This window comes from Somniosus microcephalus, chromosome 1 (genome assembly GCF_052327205.1).
Source record: "Somniosus microcephalus isolate GS21.2 chromosome 1, FLI_Smic_1.0, whole genome shotgun sequence".
NCBI classification, from domain to species: domain Eukaryota; kingdom Metazoa; phylum Chordata; class Chondrichthyes; order Squaliformes; family Somniosidae; genus Somniosus; species Somniosus microcephalus.
In genome coordinates, this window is record NC_140987.1 from 394,246,230 (window position 1) to 394,268,745 (window position 22,516).

At 42.7% G+C, this 22,516-nt stretch overlaps 1 protein-coding gene across 4 annotated transcripts in view; it reads right to left on the reverse strand.

Moving 5' to 3' along the window:
* Positions 1-22,516, reverse strand: part of clcn5b (Cl-/H+ antiporter 5b) — a 185,494-nt gene that overhangs the window by 25,021 nt on the left and 137,957 nt on the right. For all 4 annotated transcript variants that reach the window (XM_085997573.1, XM_085997584.1, XM_085997594.1 and 1 more), the window contains 5 exons: positions 20,608-20,707; positions 11,392-11,579; positions 9,555-9,677; positions 6,865-7,071; positions 1,748-1,828 (listed from right to left, as the gene is read on the reverse strand). In XM_085997573.1, the coding sequence (XP_085853699.1) occupies positions 1,748-1,828; positions 6,865-7,071; positions 9,555-9,677; positions 11,392-11,579; positions 20,608-20,707 (699 nt within the window). The remainder of the gene's footprint in view (positions 1-1,747; positions 1,829-6,864; positions 7,072-9,554; positions 9,678-11,391; positions 11,580-20,607; positions 20,708-22,516) is intronic.

Here is a 22,516-nt window from a genome sequence, read left to right on the forward strand (position 1 = left end):
ATCCAGTCGTGAATGGTGATGGACCATTAAACAACTAACGGGAGGAGGAGGCTCCATGAATATCCCCATCCTCAATGATGGTGGAGCCCAGCACGTGAGTGCAAAAGACAAGGCTGAAGTGTTTGCAACCATCTTCAGCCTGAAGTGCCGAGTGCATGATCCATATCGGCCAACTCCTGAGGTCCCCACCACCACAGAAGCCAGTCTCCAGCCAAATCGATTCACTCCACGTGATATCAAGAAACGGCTTGGGCTATGGGCCCCGACAACATCCCGGCTATCGTGCTGAAGACTTGTGCTCCAGAACTAGCTGCGCCTCTACCCAAGCTGTTCCAATATAGCTTCAACACTGGCATCTATCCAACAATGTGGAAAACTGCCCAGGTATGTCCTGTCCACAAAAATGCAGGACCAATCCAACCCAGACAATTGCCACCCCATCAGTCTACTCTCAATCATCAGCAAAGTGATGGAAGGTGTCATCGAAAGTGCTATCAAGCGGCACTTACTCACCAATAACCTGCTCACGGATGCCCAGTTTGGTTTCCGCCAAGACCACTAGGCTCGCAATCTCATTACAGCCTTGGTCCAAACATTGACAAAGGAGCTGAATTCCAGATGTGAGGTGAGAGTGACTGCCCTTGACATCAAGGCAGCATTTGACCGAGTGTGGCATCAAGAAGCCCTAGTAAAACTGAAATCAATGGGAATCGGGGGGGGGGAATGCTCCATTGGCTGGAGTCATACCTAGCACAAAGGAAGATGGTTGTGGTGGTTGAAGGTCAATCATCACAGTCCCAGGACATCGCTGCAGGAGATCCTCAGGGCAGTGTCCTAGGCCTAACCATCTTCAGCTGCTTCATCAATGACCTTCCCTCCAACATAAGGTCAGGAATGGGGATGTTCGCTGATGACTGCACAGTGTTCAGCGCCATTCACAACTCCTCAGATAATGAAGCAGTCCATGCCCGCATGCAACAAGACCTGGACGACGTTCAGGCTTGGGCTGATAAGTGGCAGGTAACATTCGCGCCACAGAAGTGCCAGGCAATGACTATCTCCAACAAGCGAGAGTCTAACCACCTCCCCTTGACATTCAACGGCATTACCATCGCCAAATCCCCCACCATCAATATCCTGGGGGGTCACCATTGACCAGAAACTTAACTGGACCAGCCACATAAATACTGTGGCAACAAGAGCAGGTCAGAGGCTGGCTATTCTGCGGCAAGTGTCTTCCCTCCTGATTCCCCAAAGCCTTTCCACCATCTACAAGGCACAAGTCAGGAGTGTGATGGAATACTCTCCACTTGCCTGGATGGGTACAGCTCCAACAACACTCAAGAAGCTCGACACCATCCAGGACAAAGCAGCCCGCTTGATTGACATCCCATCCACCACCTTAAACATTTACTCACTCCACCACCGGCGAACTGTGGCTGCAGTGCGTACCATCTACAAGATGCACTGCAGCAACTCACCAAGGCTTCTTCGGCAGCACCTCCCACACCCGTGACCTCTCCCACAGGGACTGCAGCGGTTCAAGAAAGCGGCTCACCACCACCTTCTCAAGGGCAATTAGCGATGGGCAATAAATGCTGGCCTTGCCAGCGACGGCCACATCCCATAAACAAATTTAAAAAAAAATTCTGGTATAAACTTAAACCTGGTTCCTGCAGGTTTTCTTCACTATTAAAAGGTTCTTGTGGTCCAATAGTTAAAATTGTATCATGACAAAATCTCCTACCTCTTCGAGGCTAAATAAAACTCCTCCAATGGGGGCACCAAAAGCTACAGAGACACCTGCTGCTGCAGCTGCTGATAGTACCTAGAAAACAAAGTCGATGAAGGTTATACAATGCAGAATTTGACATCAAAGATGGAACACATATACCTCACAAATGCACGTGCGATGGAGTCCAAACACAACACCTAATGGGGGCTTGTGCAGTGCTTGATGGTCAATGTTTTGAGGCACTGCTAGAATTCTGTCATAATTGAGGTAGATGAGAGAGACTCCACGTGAAAATATACAGAAATAGGTTCATTACAGTTGGGCAAGCGTTAAAAATTCTGCTTAAAAGTGTGCCTTTATTTTCATACATCAGCACTCTCTGCAAGAGTGGGTGAAAAACACACATCAAAGTGTCCAAGTGTGCATTGTATTTTGGTTGCATTTGGCTACAATGAAAAGAGCTCAAGTATCAGTCATGCAATGTCAAACACCTTTGGTTCCAAACTCTCTGGGCTAAAAATTCAGTTTGGGGCGCCCAGCTCGCCTGGGCGCCGGAATTACCGCTGTGCGCGGAGCCACTTGCGCCAGCGGGATATTCAGTTTCAGCGCCCCAAGTGGAAGCCGACCGCTAAACAAGGGTTTCGGCGCCCCGCTTGGGGCGCTGAAACTGAATATCAGCGCGCAAAGTGCCGCAGCGCCACCCGCTGCGGCACGGCAGCCTGCGGTACTGCAGGCCTTCCTCTCACTCTTAAGGGGGAGGTGCCTGCAACAGCGCGATCCCCGCTCGCGAGTGCCGGCAAATGAGCCCGGCACCAAGGAGAAGTGCCGGGCTCTCGGGAATCAGCCGGCAATGCCGCCGGGGGGGGGGGGGGTGTAGGAGGCCGGGGACGGAGGTGCGGGCAGGCGGCCGCCGAAAAAGCGGCCGGCCGCACCTCCACCTTAACTCACCCCACTACCGCCACAGGTAGGCCCCTGTGTACCGGTCGCTGTTTGCGGCCGGCGCGGAGGAGGCGGCAGCGACCAAATATGGCCAGCGGGGCGATAGCGGGGCGCTGCGCACACCGATGACGTCATCGGTGGTGGCGCAGCGCTACAGGCTAACGCCACCATTAGCGCCCCGCTAAATATCGCGGTAGGTTTGGCCAGTGGCGCAAAAGCCCTCTTTGGGCGCAAACTGGTGGCGCAGGCCACTGAATTTCTAGGCCCCTGTCTTTAATACCCTTTTATCTCCAGCTGTTGTGTATATGGACTTTCAAAAGGCATTTGATAAAGTGCTACATAACAGACTTGTTAGCAAAATTGAAGCCCATGAGATTAAAGGGGCAGTGGTAGCGTGGATACGAAATTGGCTGCGAGACAGAAAACATAGTAGTGAACGGTTGTTTTTCGAACCGAAGGGATGTAAACAGTGGTGTTCCCCAGGGGTCAGTATTAGGACATTGCTTGTTTTGATATATATTAATAACCTGGACTAGGGTATACAGGGCATAATTTCAAAGTCTGCTGATGACACAAAGCTTGGAAATGTAGTAAACAGTGAGGAGGATAGTAGTAGACTTTAGGAGGACATAGACAGACATGAAATGGGCAGACTCATGGCAGATGAAATTTAATGCAGAGGTGTGAAGTGATGCATTTTGGAAGGAAAGGTGATGAGAGGCAATATGAACTAAATGGTACAATTTTAAAGGGGGTGCAAGAACAGAGTACCTAGGGGTTCACATACATAAACCTTTGAAGGTGGCAGGACAAGTTTATGTAGCTATTAATAAAGCATAGGGGATCCTTGGCTTTATAAATAGAGGCATAGAGTACAAAAGCAAGGAAGTTATGGTAAATCTTTATAAATCACTGGTTAGACCTCAGCTAGGGTATTGTGGCCAATTTTGGGCACCATACTTTAGAAAGGACGTCAAGGCCTTAGAGAGGCTTACTAGAATGGTACCAGGGATTGGGGGGAGGGGGGGGGGGTTTCAGTTATCTGGGGAGACTAGAGAAGCTAGGATTGTTCTCAGAGCAGAGAAGGGAGATTTGATAGAGGTTATCAAATTATAAGCAGTTTTGATAGAGTAGATAGGGAGAAACTGTTTCCACTGGCAGGAGGGTCAGTAACCAGAGGACACAGATTGAAAATAATCAGTAAAAAAGCCAGGGGGGAGATGGAGAATTTTTTTAATGCAGTGAATTATGACGATCTGGAAGGCACTGCCTGAAAGCACGGTGGAAGCAGATTCAATAGTAACTTTCAAAAGGGAATTGGATCACTACTTAAAAAGGAAAACATTGCAGGACTATTGGGAAAGAGCAGGGGAGTGAGATTAATTGGTGGCTCTTTCAGAGAGCTGGCACAGGCACGATGGGACGAATGGCCTCTTTTTGTGCTGTCTGATTCTACTAAGCCTCTACCATGTTCATAACTTCTGCATAACTTAAAAATAAAGTTCATAAAATTTAATGCAAAATCCAGTAAATAAGCGACATCCAGTTTTATTTATTGCATGTCCCTATACTGTAGTGTATTGTTTGCCAGTTGCAGAAGAGCTACTACAGTACTGAATATGCCAGCATCTGCAACTCTTTGGCGTAGTGTCCCTCTTGAAGATTACACAGCTTTGTGCTGGCTGCTGCACATGCCCATACCACAGTGAAGGGTCTTCCCTTCCTCCCACTGGGACAGCAATTTTACTTTGATGGTTTTTCACCTTCCTTAAACACTATGCAATTGAGTGGAATATTGAGAAACAAGTGGGCACTTCATACACATTTCGCAAACTGACCAGTGTGGCATTTTCTTACACTAGTTACAGATACTGAAAATTCCTTTTTAAAGTGATGAGGAGTTTGGGGGGGGGGGGGGGGGGCGGGGGTGAGGTCCTCTGGGAAACAGTAAGGAATAGAAAGCTTTGAAGCACAGATCAGTCATCTGCAATGCAGGCACTAATTACATCAGCTTCTTGTTTTGAAGTCTTCTGGAGATGGTAACTGTATTGTGTAATATAAATTCATCAGTCATACATGAGACTCCACATCTGGCCACAATCGAGTCCCATTCTCCATTACTGTCTCTCTCCTACCCTCAAAAATAAATATTGCATTTATTTTTGCCAAGTCCAGTCCAACATACATTTTTCATTAGTTTTAGTTCCCCTGGAGCTCAATTATCATGCTCATTTTTGCACTGTGAGCTACATTCATAACTCTTCCTCTTTGCACATAATGGGGCAGTGGTGTTACACAGCACTTACTCCATTATTGTTATTCTCCTTTCCAATCCTCCTCTCTCTTGCTGCATTTCTTTGTGCTATTCTGTGTCGTCTTGAATACATTTTTGGTAAATCTGTGCTCATCAGTACTGGCAAATTGAGTATGTCCACTTTTCTCAACAAGAGGTCGCATCAAGCATTCCTTGGTCTAGTACAGCAAAAACATTAAAGTTCCTTTTACTCTGTTGCAACAATGTGCCTCAATTCTCCTCCCCAACCTAACTTCAAAATAAGCACCCCCCTACTGCAGAGTAGTACTTTCATTTCCCACACTAATTATCTTTGCGGCCCAAATGATAATACCAATTAATTGCTCAAAATTTGCCAGTTCTATGCTGGGGCCAAACCCATATGGAATTGTTAGACTGGCCAAATTCAGTAGAACTCTTAACATTTAAAGTGCCAGACGGTCCAGGGAAATGAATGTCTTCCTGGGCAGAAAAGATTTGCAAGTTCTCAGCTCACATTGGGATGCTTAAAAAAAAAACCAGTAATATGACAGTATTAGTTACTTAAGTATCAAGAGAGTCATTGGTCGGAATTTTCTCAAGGGAGTTGGGTTAGGGGGCCTCAGAGACAGGCGGGAAACCCGGGAGGCTGGATTTCTTAAAGTCGGCAGGGCCTGCAACGGCAGGGCTGGATTTGAATGCGAGGCATCGGATTCCCTGCCCGCAGCCAGCCAGATTGAGAGACTGGCTGGCGGGCGGCGGGTAGGTCTCAGAAGCGAGGGGCCAGTCTGGGGGAGGGAAATCGGCCAGGGATCGGGGAAATCGGTCGGGGACCGGGGGCGAGGAGAGCATTGGCTGGGGTCGGCCAGGGATCAGGTTGGGGGGGGGGGGGGGGGGAGGATTGGGGCCGGCCACCGGAGGAGCGTGGCCAGCCTCATCATCATCATCATCATCATCGGGTCGGGGAGGACTCGGGGGGGGGGGGGGGGGGGGTGGGGTGATCGGAGGCCTCGTGGAGGGGTCGCCGATCGCAGGGGTGGGTTAAGTAGGGACCCTGGATCCAGGAGGTAGGTATGAAGCCACCTACCTCCTGGATGCAGCAGTCCTCGCCTCGGTTTAGCTGCTGGGTTTCACGAATTGTGTGAAACCCGTCCACAGGCAGTTAAACACAAAATGGACAGGGAAAAAGATGCTTCCAGCCTCATTACAATAATTAAATTGAGGTAACACCCCCTGGGAGCGGGTTGGTCACCCGTCCTCCATCCTGCCTCCAGCAAAACCAGAGGCGGGATCAGGTCGGGAATCCCATTTTTAACAATTTAACTGCCCCCACGCTCCAAACCCACCTGTTTTTTGGGGGGAAATTCCAGCCTTTATTACTGTATTAACAGTCCATACCATATACATTTTTAGATGAAAGTAACACAAATTCACAAATTTTGCCCAGCTGGTCTTCAGTTTTTCCAGTTTGTTTGTGCCAGGAAGAGCCACAAGTACGGACATGGACTTGCGACGTGGTCTGTTAATATGCCTTCATTATCTCTAGACTCGACTTTTCCAATGCTCTCCTGACTTTCTGCCATCCTCCACAATCTTCAGCTGATTCAAAACTCCGTCCATATCCTATATCGCACCACATCCCACTCAGGCATCACTCCTGTCCTTGTTGACTTTTCCGTCCCCCAATGCCTGAAATGTAAAATTCTCATCTTTGTGTTTAAATCCCTTCATGGCCTCTTCTTCCCCCTCTCTAAAATTTCCTCCAGCTCCCCTTGAACTCTACATTCCTCTGACTGGCCTCTTGACCATTTCTCCCTATCTTTGCCGCATCATTAGTAGCTGTGTGTTAAGCTGCCTAGGACAAACACTGCAACAACACTGGTGCAATAATTTTAATTACATATTCATATCGACTTACCTCTCTCCTCTTGGCTTCATTTTTCCTATATTTAGTAAACAGATGACAAACAACATTGCCGCAGCAGCAGGCCACATGTACTAGAGGGCCTTCCTTTCCAAGGCTGAGGCCTGAAGACACGGCCAAAACCAGGGTGACGGTCTTAATAATCAGGGTCCACTTTCCTAGATAGCCCCTAATGATAAAACCACTTAATATGGTTTTAATCTGAAAGTAAATGACAAAAGTCATACATTTCATTAAATTCTTAAAATTCAATAACTGAAAAAAAACGGTGTTCACATTTTTAAAGAACACAATTTGTCCACTGTACAACCTAATCAGTGGACAATAAATTAAAGGCTCACAATTCAACGGAATTAGGAGATAATAGGTTGGTTTTGAGGCCTCCCACTTGGTGGAAATGGGGTAGTAGCACCCCAAAATTGTGTGGATTGACTTACCGCCCCGTTCCCGCTAATGATATTGCTATGCCTATCCTTCCCAAGGCCAACCGCTAGGTGACTGGAGTGCCCACCTGAGTCAGGCTGTCGGCCATTTTAAGGAACAAATCAGTATCCTATGACATATATAGGACCCTAATTGCCATTTTAGGATGACACTCAGAGGACTGGCGCTGCGCACGCTCCTCCCATTATTTAGCTGGCCGTCCAGCCAAAGAAAAGCAGTCCTATGCGGAGGCCTGGCCCTCAAAATGGATCAGGCCTCTGTTGGGACCATCAGGTGACCAGCGGGTGCACATCACTAGCTGGCCACCTGCCCAAATAACACTCGGGGAGAAAATCTCCTGTTTATAAGGGTCACCTACAGTCAATCCCAAAAGATGCTTCTAAACCAGATGCAAAGAAACTGTGTCTATCTTTGATTTAAAAATTCTGCAACTGACAGTGAAGGCTTCAGATTTCAAAACACTGGAAACAAAGATGAGATTAGATTGAAGTTTGGTACAGTGGAAACAGAACCATGATTCATAAAAATTACAGTCTATTTCATTAGTAACATCAGGTGCAAATACCACCATTGATTAGGCTGATTTTTTTTAATGTAGAAACTTGAAACATGAAAATTTACTCCCCAGTATCAAGAAGACAGACTATATATTACTGAAAACCTGATACCAGTACCCTTCAACTCATTCCAGTGTCAACACAAGCAAATGATACTATATCCCAAAGCTCTCTTGGACTTAATTTTGGACAGTATTATATCCGATGGCAAGTATACAGCTGTAAAATCTGACAGCCAAATATATAGGAGCCAATAAACATTTAAGAGTGGCTGCCAAGAAGCTGTGGGAAGTCTGGATAGCTAAAGACCTGAATACCTCACAGCTGGTGGCAGAATGAGGAAGCCAACCATAGCTGAAGAATGTGAGTGGGTGGCCAGTGTTTGGGGAGGTCATCACCTCAATGGCCTATGCTAAAGAATTCACAAAGGCTGCAGTCACAGAAGAATCGCCAGAAGTAGCTAAATTGGACTCTGATTCCTGTAAAGATATTCCATTGGAGCAATCAGAGGTATCTGCAAGGAGTATTTTTCTTTTAGGTATTTTTGTTTTGGTCATCATCAATAAAATTCTATACATTTGTTGGTAATTGAAATCTTCAGTTTTAAGGGTTGGGGTGTCTGATAATTTTCAGCAGTACATGTGCCTGAGTCATCAGGTATCTTATGCTGTACCTTACTACAGTAATAGATATGTGGCTGCGTACTCTATGTCTGTGTAGCATGCTCTTGGAGGAAACCCTGTAAAGTCGGCTTACTGGCACAAGTTTAAAGGCACCAAGACTCCCCTAGAGAGGAAATTTTGCTGGGTAACCGACCTCTATTTATTGTTGGCAGCACTCACACAGTGACTGGTGGCAGCACGTATGCCACATCTACTTTAGGTTTTGTCTGCATTCTAGCTGACCCATTGCTGGCTCTTCCTCCAATATCAGGCCAGTTTGGCAAATTGACATTTCTTTAACTATGCATGCATGTGATTCATACGCACGCAGGTTTTTTAAAGTTGTGTTTACAACCTCTGAGTAACTGCACCAGTGACAGTCTTGCATATGCATAGTTTTCCACAGTTGGCAAATCAAACCCTCAGTGCATATGGGATAAATATGGCAGCAAGGGAAATGGTATATACTACAGAACCTCTTGCTCTTTGTTGTCTTGGGCTAGGTGGGTTGGTACTATACCTTCTTCCAGGAGTCTGCCAATAACACTCTTATATTTGTTACAATGTGCATGAAACTGGCCCCAGCCGACTGTCACCAGTTTATCCCCCTCTATAGTAAATGGCCTTGACCCAATTCATTGTCTCCCTGTTACATGACCGAGACCAAGAATTCATAGATTTTATTTTATTTGGGGTGAGCATTAGGCATCAATGCCCTTGTTATACCAAAGTAGTTTCCCCCAAATTTTCACCTTTTTTGAGGTCTAAAACAACCCCCAAAAATATTTTTTCAAAAGTAAAAGCCAACAATAAGAGTAACTAACCAAATAAGGATGAGCAAAAATGAATAGCTGGCACTTTAAGTACTGCGACCGCTGTCTTTTGGTTAAAAGAGCAGTTTAGAATCACTAGAGGGCGACAAACTACAGAATAATTTTAAATACACTTTTAGTTGTGACCTGTACTAGACCAGCTGTGGAAGAAATCACATTTTCCTTAAAGATAAACTTCTCAGACTTACCTCTGGAATTCCAGAGCCACAGGCATAAGGTGCAAATACTCGCACCAAAGACACGGCCAGGAACGCGAAACCCAGGGCCCAGCTAACATACATGAAGTAATTCAATATGTATGCACCAGCTCCCTAGAACAGTCAACGCAACATAAATATTATAATACATTTCACATGTATATGTGTAATAGGACAATCAGTACAGATTTACATTCAAACCTCAGTTCATTTATACACAGAACACATGGTAAAATTTAAAATATTTCCCGAACATATTTATTATATGAACACATGAAAATAACTAATCATTCCATTTGTTGAACTACATATAAGGAGTTTAAAAAAAAAAATACAGGTACAACTTTAGCATTTTCCATTCACATTCATTTGTTTAATTTAAACAAAATTAAAGGCAGACCATTTTTGGAACAGTGTAAAGTCAATCCATGAAATACACTTTTTGTATCATCTTTGGTTATTACAATCCAATAGGCACAACTCATCTCACTGAGAGATCAAGCAGATTCATTAATGGGATATGTGGTGACCCCATGCTCTAGCTGGTCATTATTGCACTGACCTCCCAAACAGATTCACCCAGGCTTCAATCCTAAGGCTGCTTGTTATTATAATTCACCTACACAGAACTTCTATTTTATGGCTTAGAGGCTACCCATCTTAAAGTTAAGCAACATTTTTGATCATAAAGAGGCACCAGCGCCTACTAGACATTTAGGCCTAGAAATTGGGTTGTGGGCTCGCCAGGGCTGTAGCGCCAGAAATTTTGCGCCAGCGTTAATGCGGCAGCGCCCGACGAAAATTCGGTTGCGCCGGCCCCAGAGGGCGGCGGGCGCTAAAGGAGGGTTTTAGCGCCTGAAAACGGGCGTTGAATTGGGTTTCCCGGCGCTAATCCCCCGCTGCGGCACCCGATGCGGTGCGGCAGGCTGGGGAACTGCAGGCCTCCTCCTTCTGTTAAGGAGGAGCTGCCTGCAGCCGACAACTGTCCGGCGGATTCCCCCGACATCTGAGCCCGGCACCTCGGGGAAGTGCCGGGCTCGCAGCACACACTCATCAGGGCCGCGGGGGGGGGGTGATGCAGGAGTCCGGGAAGGGAGGTGCGGGCAGGCGGCCACCGGGAACGCGGCCGGCCGCCGCTCCACCTTTATGCGCCGGCGCAAAGGCGTGTAAGAACACTTTTCACATTCGTTAGTTGCGCCTGCCACGGGCGAGGCGGGCGCAACTGAATTTGGGCTTGGGGCCGGGTTACCACGGCAACCGGGACGCTGCGCACACCGATGACGTCATCGGTGCCAGCGCAGCGCTACCGGCTAACGCCGATGGTAAGGCCCAAGTCAATTTGCAAAACGGCTATAAGTCCGGCGCAAGGCCCTCTAGCGCCACTAATTGGGCGCTAAGCCCACTCAATTTCTAGGCCTTAATCCTTTGAGGTAGAGCCTCAGACATTTTCTTCAGAAAGAATATACCATTTATAAATAGTGTAAACTCCAGGGAATATATGCCAAGAGTTCTTATTTCCCATTCATTTGTGGTATCATAAGCATTGCCTATGTGTACAGAAGTTGTGGCTGAGCTTTCAGAGATGGTGGCTCCAGAACCACCATTCACTCTGCAGGAAGGAAATCATCAACCATTGGTCTCATTTCTCAAATGGCGTGGAAGGAATTCTGTGAATATTGGTCAGGGGTGGTACTTTTCTGGAAAGTTATCTTCCATTTTCAAAGAAAATACAACATGCTCAAATTTACTGGGTGGCTGAAATAATCTTTGGGGGCAGTTAAAGGTTAAGGACTGACAAAAAAGGAAGAAAATAAAGATGTCTAATTACTTCTGACTGGTCGAGAAACAGCTCCGACCAAGACTTCCACTGTGGACATTTATCTCGCTGTTCAAAAGTGGTCTCCTTGGACGTCCAGCAACAATGTTCATGGTTGTACCAGAACCCCACTAAACAGACTCCCTCTTTCAGATCTGTCATCCAGTGAGAAGCCATATCGATCAAACCAGCAATGGCACCTAGACATAAGATAGTGTACATGATTATATTAAGTGCTCAGCAAGGGGTTTGTTTGCATACTTTAGCTATTAAATCCATCTCTTCCCCCATACATTAGCCTTTTGCAGGCCTCAAATATTTTTGCAAGAAAAGTATATTTGAATGGAAAAAGCATAGAGAGATAAAAAGAACTAGATTAAATCGGAGGCAGCGGCAGCAGGACATAAAGGAGAGAGTGGAGAAACAGCACGGACCTAATCGGAGACACCAGCGGCAGGACATAAAGGAGAGAGTGGAGAAACAGCACGGGCCTAATCGGAGGCAGTGGTGGGACATAAAGGAGAGAGCGGAGAAACCTTATTGGAGGCAGCGGTGGCAATGCTGGGACATAAAGGAGAGAGCGGAGAAACAGCGCGGACCTAAATGGAGGCGGCATCAGCAGTGGCTGAACCTTCTAAGATTTCCAAAAAAACAAAGTGTGATGTCACAGGACAGCAGGTAGGTGATTGGTTGGTGAGTATTAAGGTTTCTTTCTCTCGCTAAACTAAGACAGTGGTTTAAACTAGGAGCGGGAAACTATAACATACTGTATTAAATTTATAGCTTAACTAGTTAAACGAATTAATATAACTGTACATAATCGCTGATTAAAGACTTAAACTAATTAAATAAATAAAATAAGGCTAGACTAAGATATGGCAGGGCAGGCTATGGGACTGGCCTGCAGGATGTGGGAGTTTGCAGATGGCAAGACTGTCCTGAGCAAACACGTCTGCAGGAGATGTCTCCATCTTGAATCTCTCTGGCTCAGAGTCAATGAGCTGGAGTGCGAGTTGGAGACACTTCGACACAAGGGAGGGGGAGGAATTTCTGGACAATTTTATCCAGAATGCAGTCACACCCCAGAGGAAAGCACAGCGTCAGGAAAGGGAGGGTGTGACTGTTAGGAGAGGAGTAGTGGGGATTTAGGAGGTTGAGAAGGAGGTCCCGCAGACACTGGTCCTGTCCAACAGGTACAATGTACTTGCTACTTGAGGGATATCTCACGGCAGCTGGAGGGGAACTTGGAAAGGGAGGGGGTAAATCCAGTTGTTGTGGTTCATGTTGGAATAAACGACATAGGTAGGAACAGGGAGGAGGTCCTGCTGAAAGAGTATCAGGAGTTAGGCTCCAAATTAAAAAGCAGGTCCTTGAGGGTAATAATCTCTGGATTATTGCCCGAGCCATGTGCAAATTGGCATAGAAGCAGACAGATTAGAAGAATTAACACCTGGCTAAAGGGCTGGTGTGGGAAAGAGGGGTTCCTTTTCATGGGACACTGCCACCAGTTCTGGGACAGGAAGGAGCTGTACCGATGGGACAGGCTCCACCTGAACCGGGATGGGACCCGTCTCCTAGCGGAAAGGTTAAATAGGGAAGTGGCAAAGGCTTTAAACTAGTAATATGGGGGGAGGGATCTACAAGAAACGTAACCAGCCTAAATATAAACAAAACAAGTAAAGAGAGCATAGGAAAGAATAAAGGGAGGACATCGATGGCAAGGGACTAAATAGAGTTATAGAATAGGAGTCTAAAAAGATAGTTAAACATAAAATGTGAAGAAATTCTATTAAAAATGAGTTAAACTGTCTGTACAGCAATGCACACAGTGTCCGTAATAAAACAGGGGAGCTGGGGGCAATCATACGTTGCGAGGAACCAGATATAGTAGGGATTACTGAGACGTGGCTACAGAAATATCAGGACTAGGAATTAAACATTTGCAGTGTATAACATATTTAGAAAAGATAGGGAGGGAAAAGAGGGAGGTGGAGTAGCTGAACTTATAAGGGATAACATAATGGCAGTAGCAAAAAGTGACGCAGATATCAGCAAGACAAAAATAGAATCTATATGGATAGAGTTAAAAGATAATAAAGGCTCAATCACACGAATAGGGGTAGTCTACAGACCACCTAATAGCGGAAGGGAGGTGGAGGAAGAAATATGCAAACAAATTAGGGAAATGAGTAAAAAACATAGAATAATAATCATGGGAGATTTCAACTACCCCGATATTAATTGCACAGAAAAGGTAGGTAAAGGGGATGAGGGAATAGAGTTCCTACAAGGTGTACAAGACTCCTTTTTAAACCAATATGTAAAAAGCCCAACAAGGGAGGATTCGCTATTGGATCTAGTAATGGGGAATGAACCAGAGCAGATAAGTGATGTAAAAGTAGGGGAACATATAGGCAATAGTGACTGTAATACGCTTTAAGATGATAATTGAGAAGAACATAAGTATGACGAAAACCAGGTTAATAGATTGGAGAAAAGCTGATTTTGAGGGGCTGAGAATATGGGCAACAATATTGGCAAACAATGATGTAGAATAGCAATGGAAAACATTTAGGTGTTCAACAGAGTGCAGGAACAATATATTCCGCTAAAAGGAAAGAACAAACTAAACAATAATGAGACTCCATGGATGAATAAAGCCATAAGGGAACAATTGAGGGTAAGGAAAGAGGCATACATTAAGTAAAAGACAGCAGGGGAGTGCATGATAAGAGAGAATACGAAAAGATTAGGAGAGAAGTCAAAAAAGCAATTCGGGAGGCAAAGAGGAACTGAAATTAAATTATCATGGAACGTAAAACAAAATAGTAAAATATTTTATAGGCACATCACTAAACAAAGGTTGGGATGGGAGTAGGACCATTAAGAGATAGACAGGATAATACCACAGGTAACGATAGAGAGATGGCAGAAATATTAAATAATTATTTTGCGTCAGTATTTACCAGGGAGATAGAACAGGTGGACATGACATTGGATGATGAGATTAGTAATGAGATAAGTGCATTTAAAATAAAAGAAAGGATATTATTAAATAAACTAATCAAACTCCGAGGATAAAACCCCTGGTCGGATGGATTCCATCCACGCATTTCAAAAGAATTTAGGGAAGAGATAGCAGAGGCATTACTACGCATATTTAATAATTCGTTAGAAAAAGGTATAGTGCCAGAGGACTGGCGGATAGCTAACGTAATGCCGATATTTAAGAAGGGGGTTAGAACATGTCCAGGGAATTATAGACCAGTCAGCTTAACATCGGTGGTAGGAAAAATAATGGGATCCCTACTAAAGGAGAAAATAGAAGAACATCTAGAAACCAAAAATATAATGAATAGTCAGCATGGATTTCAAAAGGGAAAGTCTTGCTTTACCAATCTTATTGATTTTTTTGAAGAGGTAAGAGAGAGAGTAGACAATGGTAATGCAGTAGATGTAATTTATCTGGATTTTCAAAAGGCCTTCGATAAGGTACCCCATAATAGACTGATTTACAAGGTCAGAGAATGCAGAGCCTGGGGACAAGTAGCAGAATGGATTGCTGGCAGGCTTCAGGACAGAAAGTAGAGAGTGGGAATAAAGGGTAGCTATCCACAGTGGCAGAAGTTGGGTAGTGGTGTTCCACAAGGATCAGTGCTGGGACCACTGCTGTTCACAATTTACATTAACGATTTAGACTTAGGAATCAAAAACACAATTTCTAAATTTGCAGATGACACCAAATTAGGGGGGGGGAATAGTCAATACTGAGGAGGACTGCAACAAATTACAGGAGGACATTATTATATTGCAGAATGGGCATATAATTGGCAAATTAAGTTCAACACAGATAAATGTGAGGTATTACATTTTGGTAGGAAGAATAGGGAGGTCACTTATTACTTGGAGGGTGCGAGTCTAGGTGGGGTAGAGGAACAAAGGGATCTCGGAGTACAAATACACAAATCACTAAAAGCAGCGACACAGGTTAGCAAGGCCATAAAAAAAGCAAACCAAGCACTGGGGTTTATTTCCAGAGGGATAGAATTGAAAAGTAGGGAAGTTATGCTAAACCTGTATCGAACCTTGGTTAGGCCACACTTAAAGTACTGCGTACAGTTCTGGTCGCCATATTATAAAAAGGATATAGAGGCACTGGAGAGGGTGCAGAGAAGATTTACAAGGATGATACCAGAAATGCGAGGGTATACGCATCAGGAAAGGATGAACAGGCTGGGTTTCTTATCTCTTTAAAAAAGACTGAGGGGTGACCTATTAAAGGTCTTTAAAATTATGAAAAATTTTGCTAGAGTGGATACAGAGAGAATGTTTCCACTTGTGGGGAAGAGCAAAACTAGAGGCCATCAATATAAGATAATCACCAGGAAATCCAATAGGGAATTCAGAAGAAACTTCTTTACCCAAAGAGTGGTGAGAATGTAGAACTCGCTACCACAGGGAGTTGTTGAAGCAAATAGTATAGATGCATTTAAGGGGAGGCTAGACAAGCATATGAGGTAAAAGGGAATAGAGGGTTATGTTGATAGATTTAGATGAGGAAAGGGAGGAGGCTCGTGTGGAGCATAAACGCCGGCATAGACTGGATGGGCCGAATGGCCTGTTTCTGTGCCGTATATTCTATGTAATCCTATGCAAATGGAACAGAAATGGGAAAATAGAACCATAGGTCAGGAATTGGAAATATTTAATTACCAAACAAAATAAGTAAAAATCAAGTACATTCCAATAAAAAAGCTTTTATGGATAAATAGGGAAACAAGATCAAATTTTACATTAAAATAACATTTAGCACTTACAGGGTAGGTAACAGAAAAGAAAGCCAAAACAATATGGAGAATACAGGAAAGATTAAAAAGGGGCTAAAAGAAAAAGAGTGGAAAAAAACAAAGGACAATAAAAAAAGCTTTCTATAGGTCCATTAGTAGTCAGAAGATTGTCACGGTAGGATTAGAGTTTCTAAGAGATGAAGGAGGCAAGCTTGTAGTGGAGTGTGAAAGAATGACAGTAATACTAAGTAAGTACTTTGCCATAGTTTTCACAGAGAATGTGTACACTGAAATTGTAGAACCAGTGGAGGTAGGTGTAGAACAGTTCGTGGAGGCTACTATTCAAAGGTACTAATGACTTTCTTAAACTCAAGACAGAAAAATCACCAGGACGTGGTGGTTTACATCTGAGGCTCCCAAGGGATGCTGGAGGAGCAATAGTGAGGCTTACATTTCCAAAACAGCATGGAAAGGAAAATTATGCCAGAGGACTGGGAGGTCACAAATGGAGTTCCCAAAACTGCACAAAATATTCCAACTAAGGTCTTGTAAAAGTATAACATCACCTTATTATATTATACAAAACCAAGGATTTTTATGGCCTTATCTACTTGTACTGCTACCTGTAATGACCTGTGCATTCTCATACTCCATGGCCCTCTTCTCCAATAAAAATCTTACCTTTTAAGTTATACTTCCTATTGGTATTTTTAATACCAAAATGTATTATTTTGCATTTTTCTAAATTAAACTGCATCTACCACCTTTCTGCATACACTCCTAATGGACCATAATGTTCTAAAACTACATGGTGAAACTGGCTCAAGGTGCTTAATGGCCTACTCCTGTTCCTATGTTCTTATCTGTAAATGAACCCACTGGTCCTTTGGAGGGAAACCATGCTTTGAACCCTTATACCGGATCACTACCTTATTATTTACTGATAGCCACCGCTATGTCCATTTTTTAAACGGATGAATGAATGGAAAATGGGGTGTAGAGCAAAGATTAATACATTGAAAGATTCATCAGAAATACAGCTGAGACACCAATGTGCGAGACAGAGCTGGAATGAGGCCAAATCAGATTCAGATTTTATTTCCATTCAGTGGGATCTAATCTGGACCATTGATGGCTACAGCCGACTCCTGGACTGGTTTCTGCAGAGTAAAGTGTCAATATAAAGCAACTGTTGAAAGCTGCAAATTTCTCAGAAGAGGTTTCTTTTTTTAAAAAAAGGTGGAGAGAAAAAAATGGCCTCAAAATGGTGTTGGGCCCAGTGTCCTCATGAAATTTATTGAAAATTATTACAATAGAACTCAGATAGCACTAGCAGAGGCATTAAAGAATGAATACTGCTGTGCCAGTGTCATTTTTTAGCTGGCTTAATAATTGCTGGTAGCACATTCAATGTATAAACAGATTATTACTGCTTTTTTTCTACTCTTTGGAGGAGCTTCTGATTTTGATTAGGTCTTTTTGGGGGAGGGAAGTGTTTGTTGCCCTTAGTAAGGATTTCATTCATTCTATAATACAAAAGCAAAATACTGCGGATGCTGGAAATCTGAAATAAAAATAGAAAATGCTAGAAATACTCAGTAGGTCAGGCAGCATCTGTGGAGAGAGAAACAGAGTTAACGCTACAGGTCGATGACCCTTCGTCAGAACTGGCCGTCTGACAAAGGGTCATTGACTTGAAACGTTAATTCTGTTTCTCTCTCTACAGATGCTGCCTGACCTGCTGAGTATTTCCAGCATTTTCTGTTTTTATTTCACTCATTCTAGTTTGATGGTTCTTTTGAGCCAGTTAAGTTTAAAATGTCCATGATATGTGCAATAGATCATCCCTGGACTTGAGAGGGCATTGCAGCAGCAACCTTGTAAAGATGCACTTTCTTGTGTTAAGTTGCCTTTTGCAGAGCAATTGATTGCAATTAGGAAAAAGAGGTTACTACCAAATCAATCTTATTTTCTGTAAAATTCTTTAATCTTTTGCTGGAACACTGTTTTCCCCTCCTCAGTGGAGCATGAGGTGCTGTGCTGAAATTCCTCACTCCTTTCAAGATGGACACCCAGGAAGCACTGCACATGGCACGTGTGCCCGCTACTTGTTCTTCAATTACATGACTAAACTTCTATTGTTGGCTTTAAGAATATTGTCATGAATAAAATGCCCATTCATTTTCTCAATGTAAAGAAGAATTTAAATGACCACCGTCTCTGGGATTTGGGACTGGATCAAAGTTGGGGCAGACTGGCAGCCAGATGACTCGCCCATTACCCTAGGTGGAGTGGAGCTTGAGGAATTTCATGCCTGGCATTTTTAATTATTGGTAGATTGTAGTTTTTCTCCTTCACGAAACTCTGTGGAAGAGGTCGAATTTTTCATTTAAATTCTTCTTTACATTGAGAAAATGAATGGGCATTTTGTTCATGAAAAAATTCTTAAAGCCAACAATAGAAGTTTAGTCATGTAATTGAAGAACTGGTTCAAATTCTAAAATGGCTTTTTGTTCAAGATCTACAATACTAATTTGGTTAACCAAGTAGATTGTGGGAAACGAGAACTGTGTCACAAAACACACCATTTCTCTGGTCTCTACCTCCTCGCATCAGTATCATCCTTTAAAAAAAGTTAATTCAGACTTATTGTTTATATAACCCAGCAAAGATTGCAAGCAATTATCGATCACATTTTGAGTTTTGTCTCATTCGTATTTAATGATGAAAAATAGGGTACAAATGAGAAATTATTGTAAAATCCGTATTCTTGACAATAATTGAAAACAATTATTTTAGTGATGGAAACAACAGCAGGTACGGTGAAGACTCACTTAAAAAACTTCAATAAAATGTCTGAAAATGTTGGCTAGTTCTTACATTCCCCGTCACCTTCAGTTGTGTTATGTTTACAGAATCTTCAAGTTTGGTGTGTATCATGCGTTCCAAAAAATTAAACAAACTAGCTTTCTGGAATTTGTGTTTTAAAGCTTCCAAACATATTGTTTCCTGTGTTAACATTTGCCCTTCATTAATCATATTAGTTCTTTTTGTAAAGCTCAGTGTGATAAAACTTTGTTCCATGATCAGGAGCTCCGTTATAAGGAAAGCTGTTTGCATCTTTGTGTTTTAATTGTTTCTAAGTCATGCTCCAGATATTTAAAGGAATCTCTTGAAATGTTATTAAGATGATGGGCAAGCTAGTTTTATGGAGATGGGTGAAAATCTGAGGACTTGCCCCTAAGGAAAAAAAATTAACTAAAATTTAATAAAGTATAGGTACCATTAACTAGAGTCAACATTGTGGAAGTGTTAGAAAAACTCATTAAACCCATGGGAGTCTGGATATTCAAACAAGGTAGCATTTTTAACCCAAAATTAATTATTGTTATAGTGAACATCTGACGCTTGGCAGGCCAGCCAAGACTGATCAGATTGAGCTCTTGAATAGATTATGAGCCTTTTACCCACATTGTTCTGTTTAGTGCATCTTCCACCATAGCTTTCTTCCTTTTATTTATTCATTCATTCTCTCCCCCCAATAATGTGCCTCGAGATATTTTTTACTCTTATGCACCAGGTTCAGAGGGGCTGATTGTAATGTTTAGTCGAGCTTATTTCTTATGGAGGAGAAGATTTCATACGTTTTATTGAAGTTTTTTTTAAGTGAGTCTTCACACTACCTGCTGTTGCTTCCATCACTAAAATATTTTATTCAATTATTGTCAAGAATACGGTTTTTATAATAATTTCTTATTTGTACCCTATTTTTCATCATTAAATACAGATGAGACAAAACTCAAAATGTGATTGATAATTGCTTGCAATCTTTGCTGGGTTATATAAACAATAAGTCTGAATCAACTATTTTTTTTATAGGATATTATGTGAGGAGGTAGAGACTAGAGAAATGCTGTGTATTAAATAGAAGTTATTTTTGAATCTGGAGTTTCCCTTTATATCATTTTTAAAAATAAATCACAATTCAATAAAATCTCAAAGAATTGTTGAAGTTCAAGATTCTTTTATTTTTTTTTAGTATTATCATTTAAGCAGTGAGCCCAACAACACCATGCCAAGCGTAGCTCAGCTGGGAGGAGTTAGGGATTTTCAGTATGAGGGAAGTGAATTTTACATGGATGAAATGACATTGTCTCTGAAAGGCTCTAGATCGATAACTGTTTGTATTGACATTAATTCAACTGCTTTTCATCATCAGGATATGTAATTACTCCAGCTAACTAGCTGAGAGACACCAATTATTTAAAAAAAGGCTGTTCCAGTTAATAATCCATTGAAACTGATGTTGCAGCCTGGTCTTTTAATCTGGCACATGTGATCCATTCCCCCTCTTTAAAACATACAAGACTTCTGATCCCATAGTTAAGGCACCTGGATGGAATTATCTGCAACAAAAAAACAATTGCGTCTTGCTTCATACCTGCCATGAGCCCAACCAGTAGCATCACCAGCCATCCAGAGAAGGCATCACTCAAACCTTTAATGAGTGCCCACAATGATTCTTTACTTTTGCTTGCAATCTGGAAAGAGAAGCAGCAAAATTAGAAGGCAATAGTTTCCTAAAGTCTCCTATTTGAATGAATGATGTCACTGCATACCATCAGTGCAGAATAAGCTTTGCCTTGTGAGTTTAGCAGAAATGGCAAGAGACACAATCAAAGCTATTCATCAAATGTCACCAAAAATATAATTGTCAATTTAGTGCAAAAATATTGTCAATATGAAGAACAACTTTTGGTTTTATGTTGCATGTGTCATTAAGTTAAAATTGCAGCACTTGACTCAGTCAGTGCATTTCTGAATCCACCAACTCTCCTGTGGGGCAGCATCTAGTTTACACTCAATTCTTCCTCAGGGTAGAGACTGGAAACTCCGCATTGTGAGAATTACAGTTTACCAGAATACAGCTCAATGAATTGGAACTCCATCAACCAATGGATTCTTGAACTATTTACTTGTGTATCAGTTCCAATAAATTCATATTTGTTTTTAACTAACAGCTATTGTTGAATATGTGGATAAGTACAAACTTTCATGTAAAAGAACATGGTGAAAGCATGAATGAGATGAGACCTTTCAACTGATCTAGCTCACTACCACTTAGGTCCATCCAGTCACTCAATTTTCATCATCTTCCTGCCATGGCAACAAACTGGTATCTTTTTACTCCCTGTTGAATTAATAAAAATACCTACCAGATAGGTAGAGCTCCTTCTAATACTTAAAAGATATTTTTGATATGTTAGTTATGCTAAATAACCAAAATAACAATGGCCCGGAATTTACAGTAGTAATAATGGCGAGGCTATGTAATGACAGCAACTACTGGCGTCCGCACATGCGCAGTTAAATGCGGAAATCCGGAAGTTGCTGTCAGAGATACCCTTATCCTCCACAAGGTGCGCTGTTGCAGTCCGGCACGGACTCGATGGGCTGAATGGCCTCCTTCTGTGCCGTATGACTGTGACTCTATACCAATAGAATCAGCACAGAGATCACTGTTAAGGCATGAACTTAAACTAATTACCTATTATTCTCACTCTAAAGACCGATGAAAAACTTAAGCCTTGTTCAGTCAGGATTAATTGAGTTTTTAAATGATGTACAAAGTCATAATGACTTCTGAACAACCTCGCTGACCCTGGAAAAATTAATTTTACTAGCATGGAGTCTCATTCCCTCATAAGAAAATTAAAATGTTGCCGATTAAAAATGTTTTTTTTTAATGTTTGTGTTTTGCTATTTAAGTTTCTCCCTTAATCCCATGTGTATGTCCCTATCTTTATTTCACTTTCTGTACAATGATTAAAATGTAATTTATATTTCCTGCTTTTTACTTGCTGCTTTGCCATCTGTGAGGATTCTTCAATCTATAGGTTGATCAGCCTGTTCCGTGCCTGGAAGCCACAGATCCCCTGTAGAAGGTGCTGAATTTAAACTGATGTTGGAAAAGAGGGAGTCTGCGCTCTAGAGCCCGCTAAAACTTTGTGGGGCAGCTTTTCTTGAGGTGAACGGTAAGCGCCGTTCCTTCGCCACTGACCGCAAAATCCAGGCCACTGGTGTACAGTTAGCAGAGTAACCAACTGGAAAATAAACCCCTTGGCTCCCGGCTTCATCAAGTTTTCATTCTGATAAGCTGGGTCGCTTCTATACGCCCGTGCAAATGCCAGAGAATTTAAATTTAAAGATGGTTGTGCAGAAGCTTTAGCATATTTGTCTGTTCTTTTCCCCCCACTATTGCGAGATGATTGTGAGAGCAGACACCATGCTATGCCCATTAGCATTCTCTGGCAATCTGTGCCTGCAATCATTGGGAAGACAGTGATTGA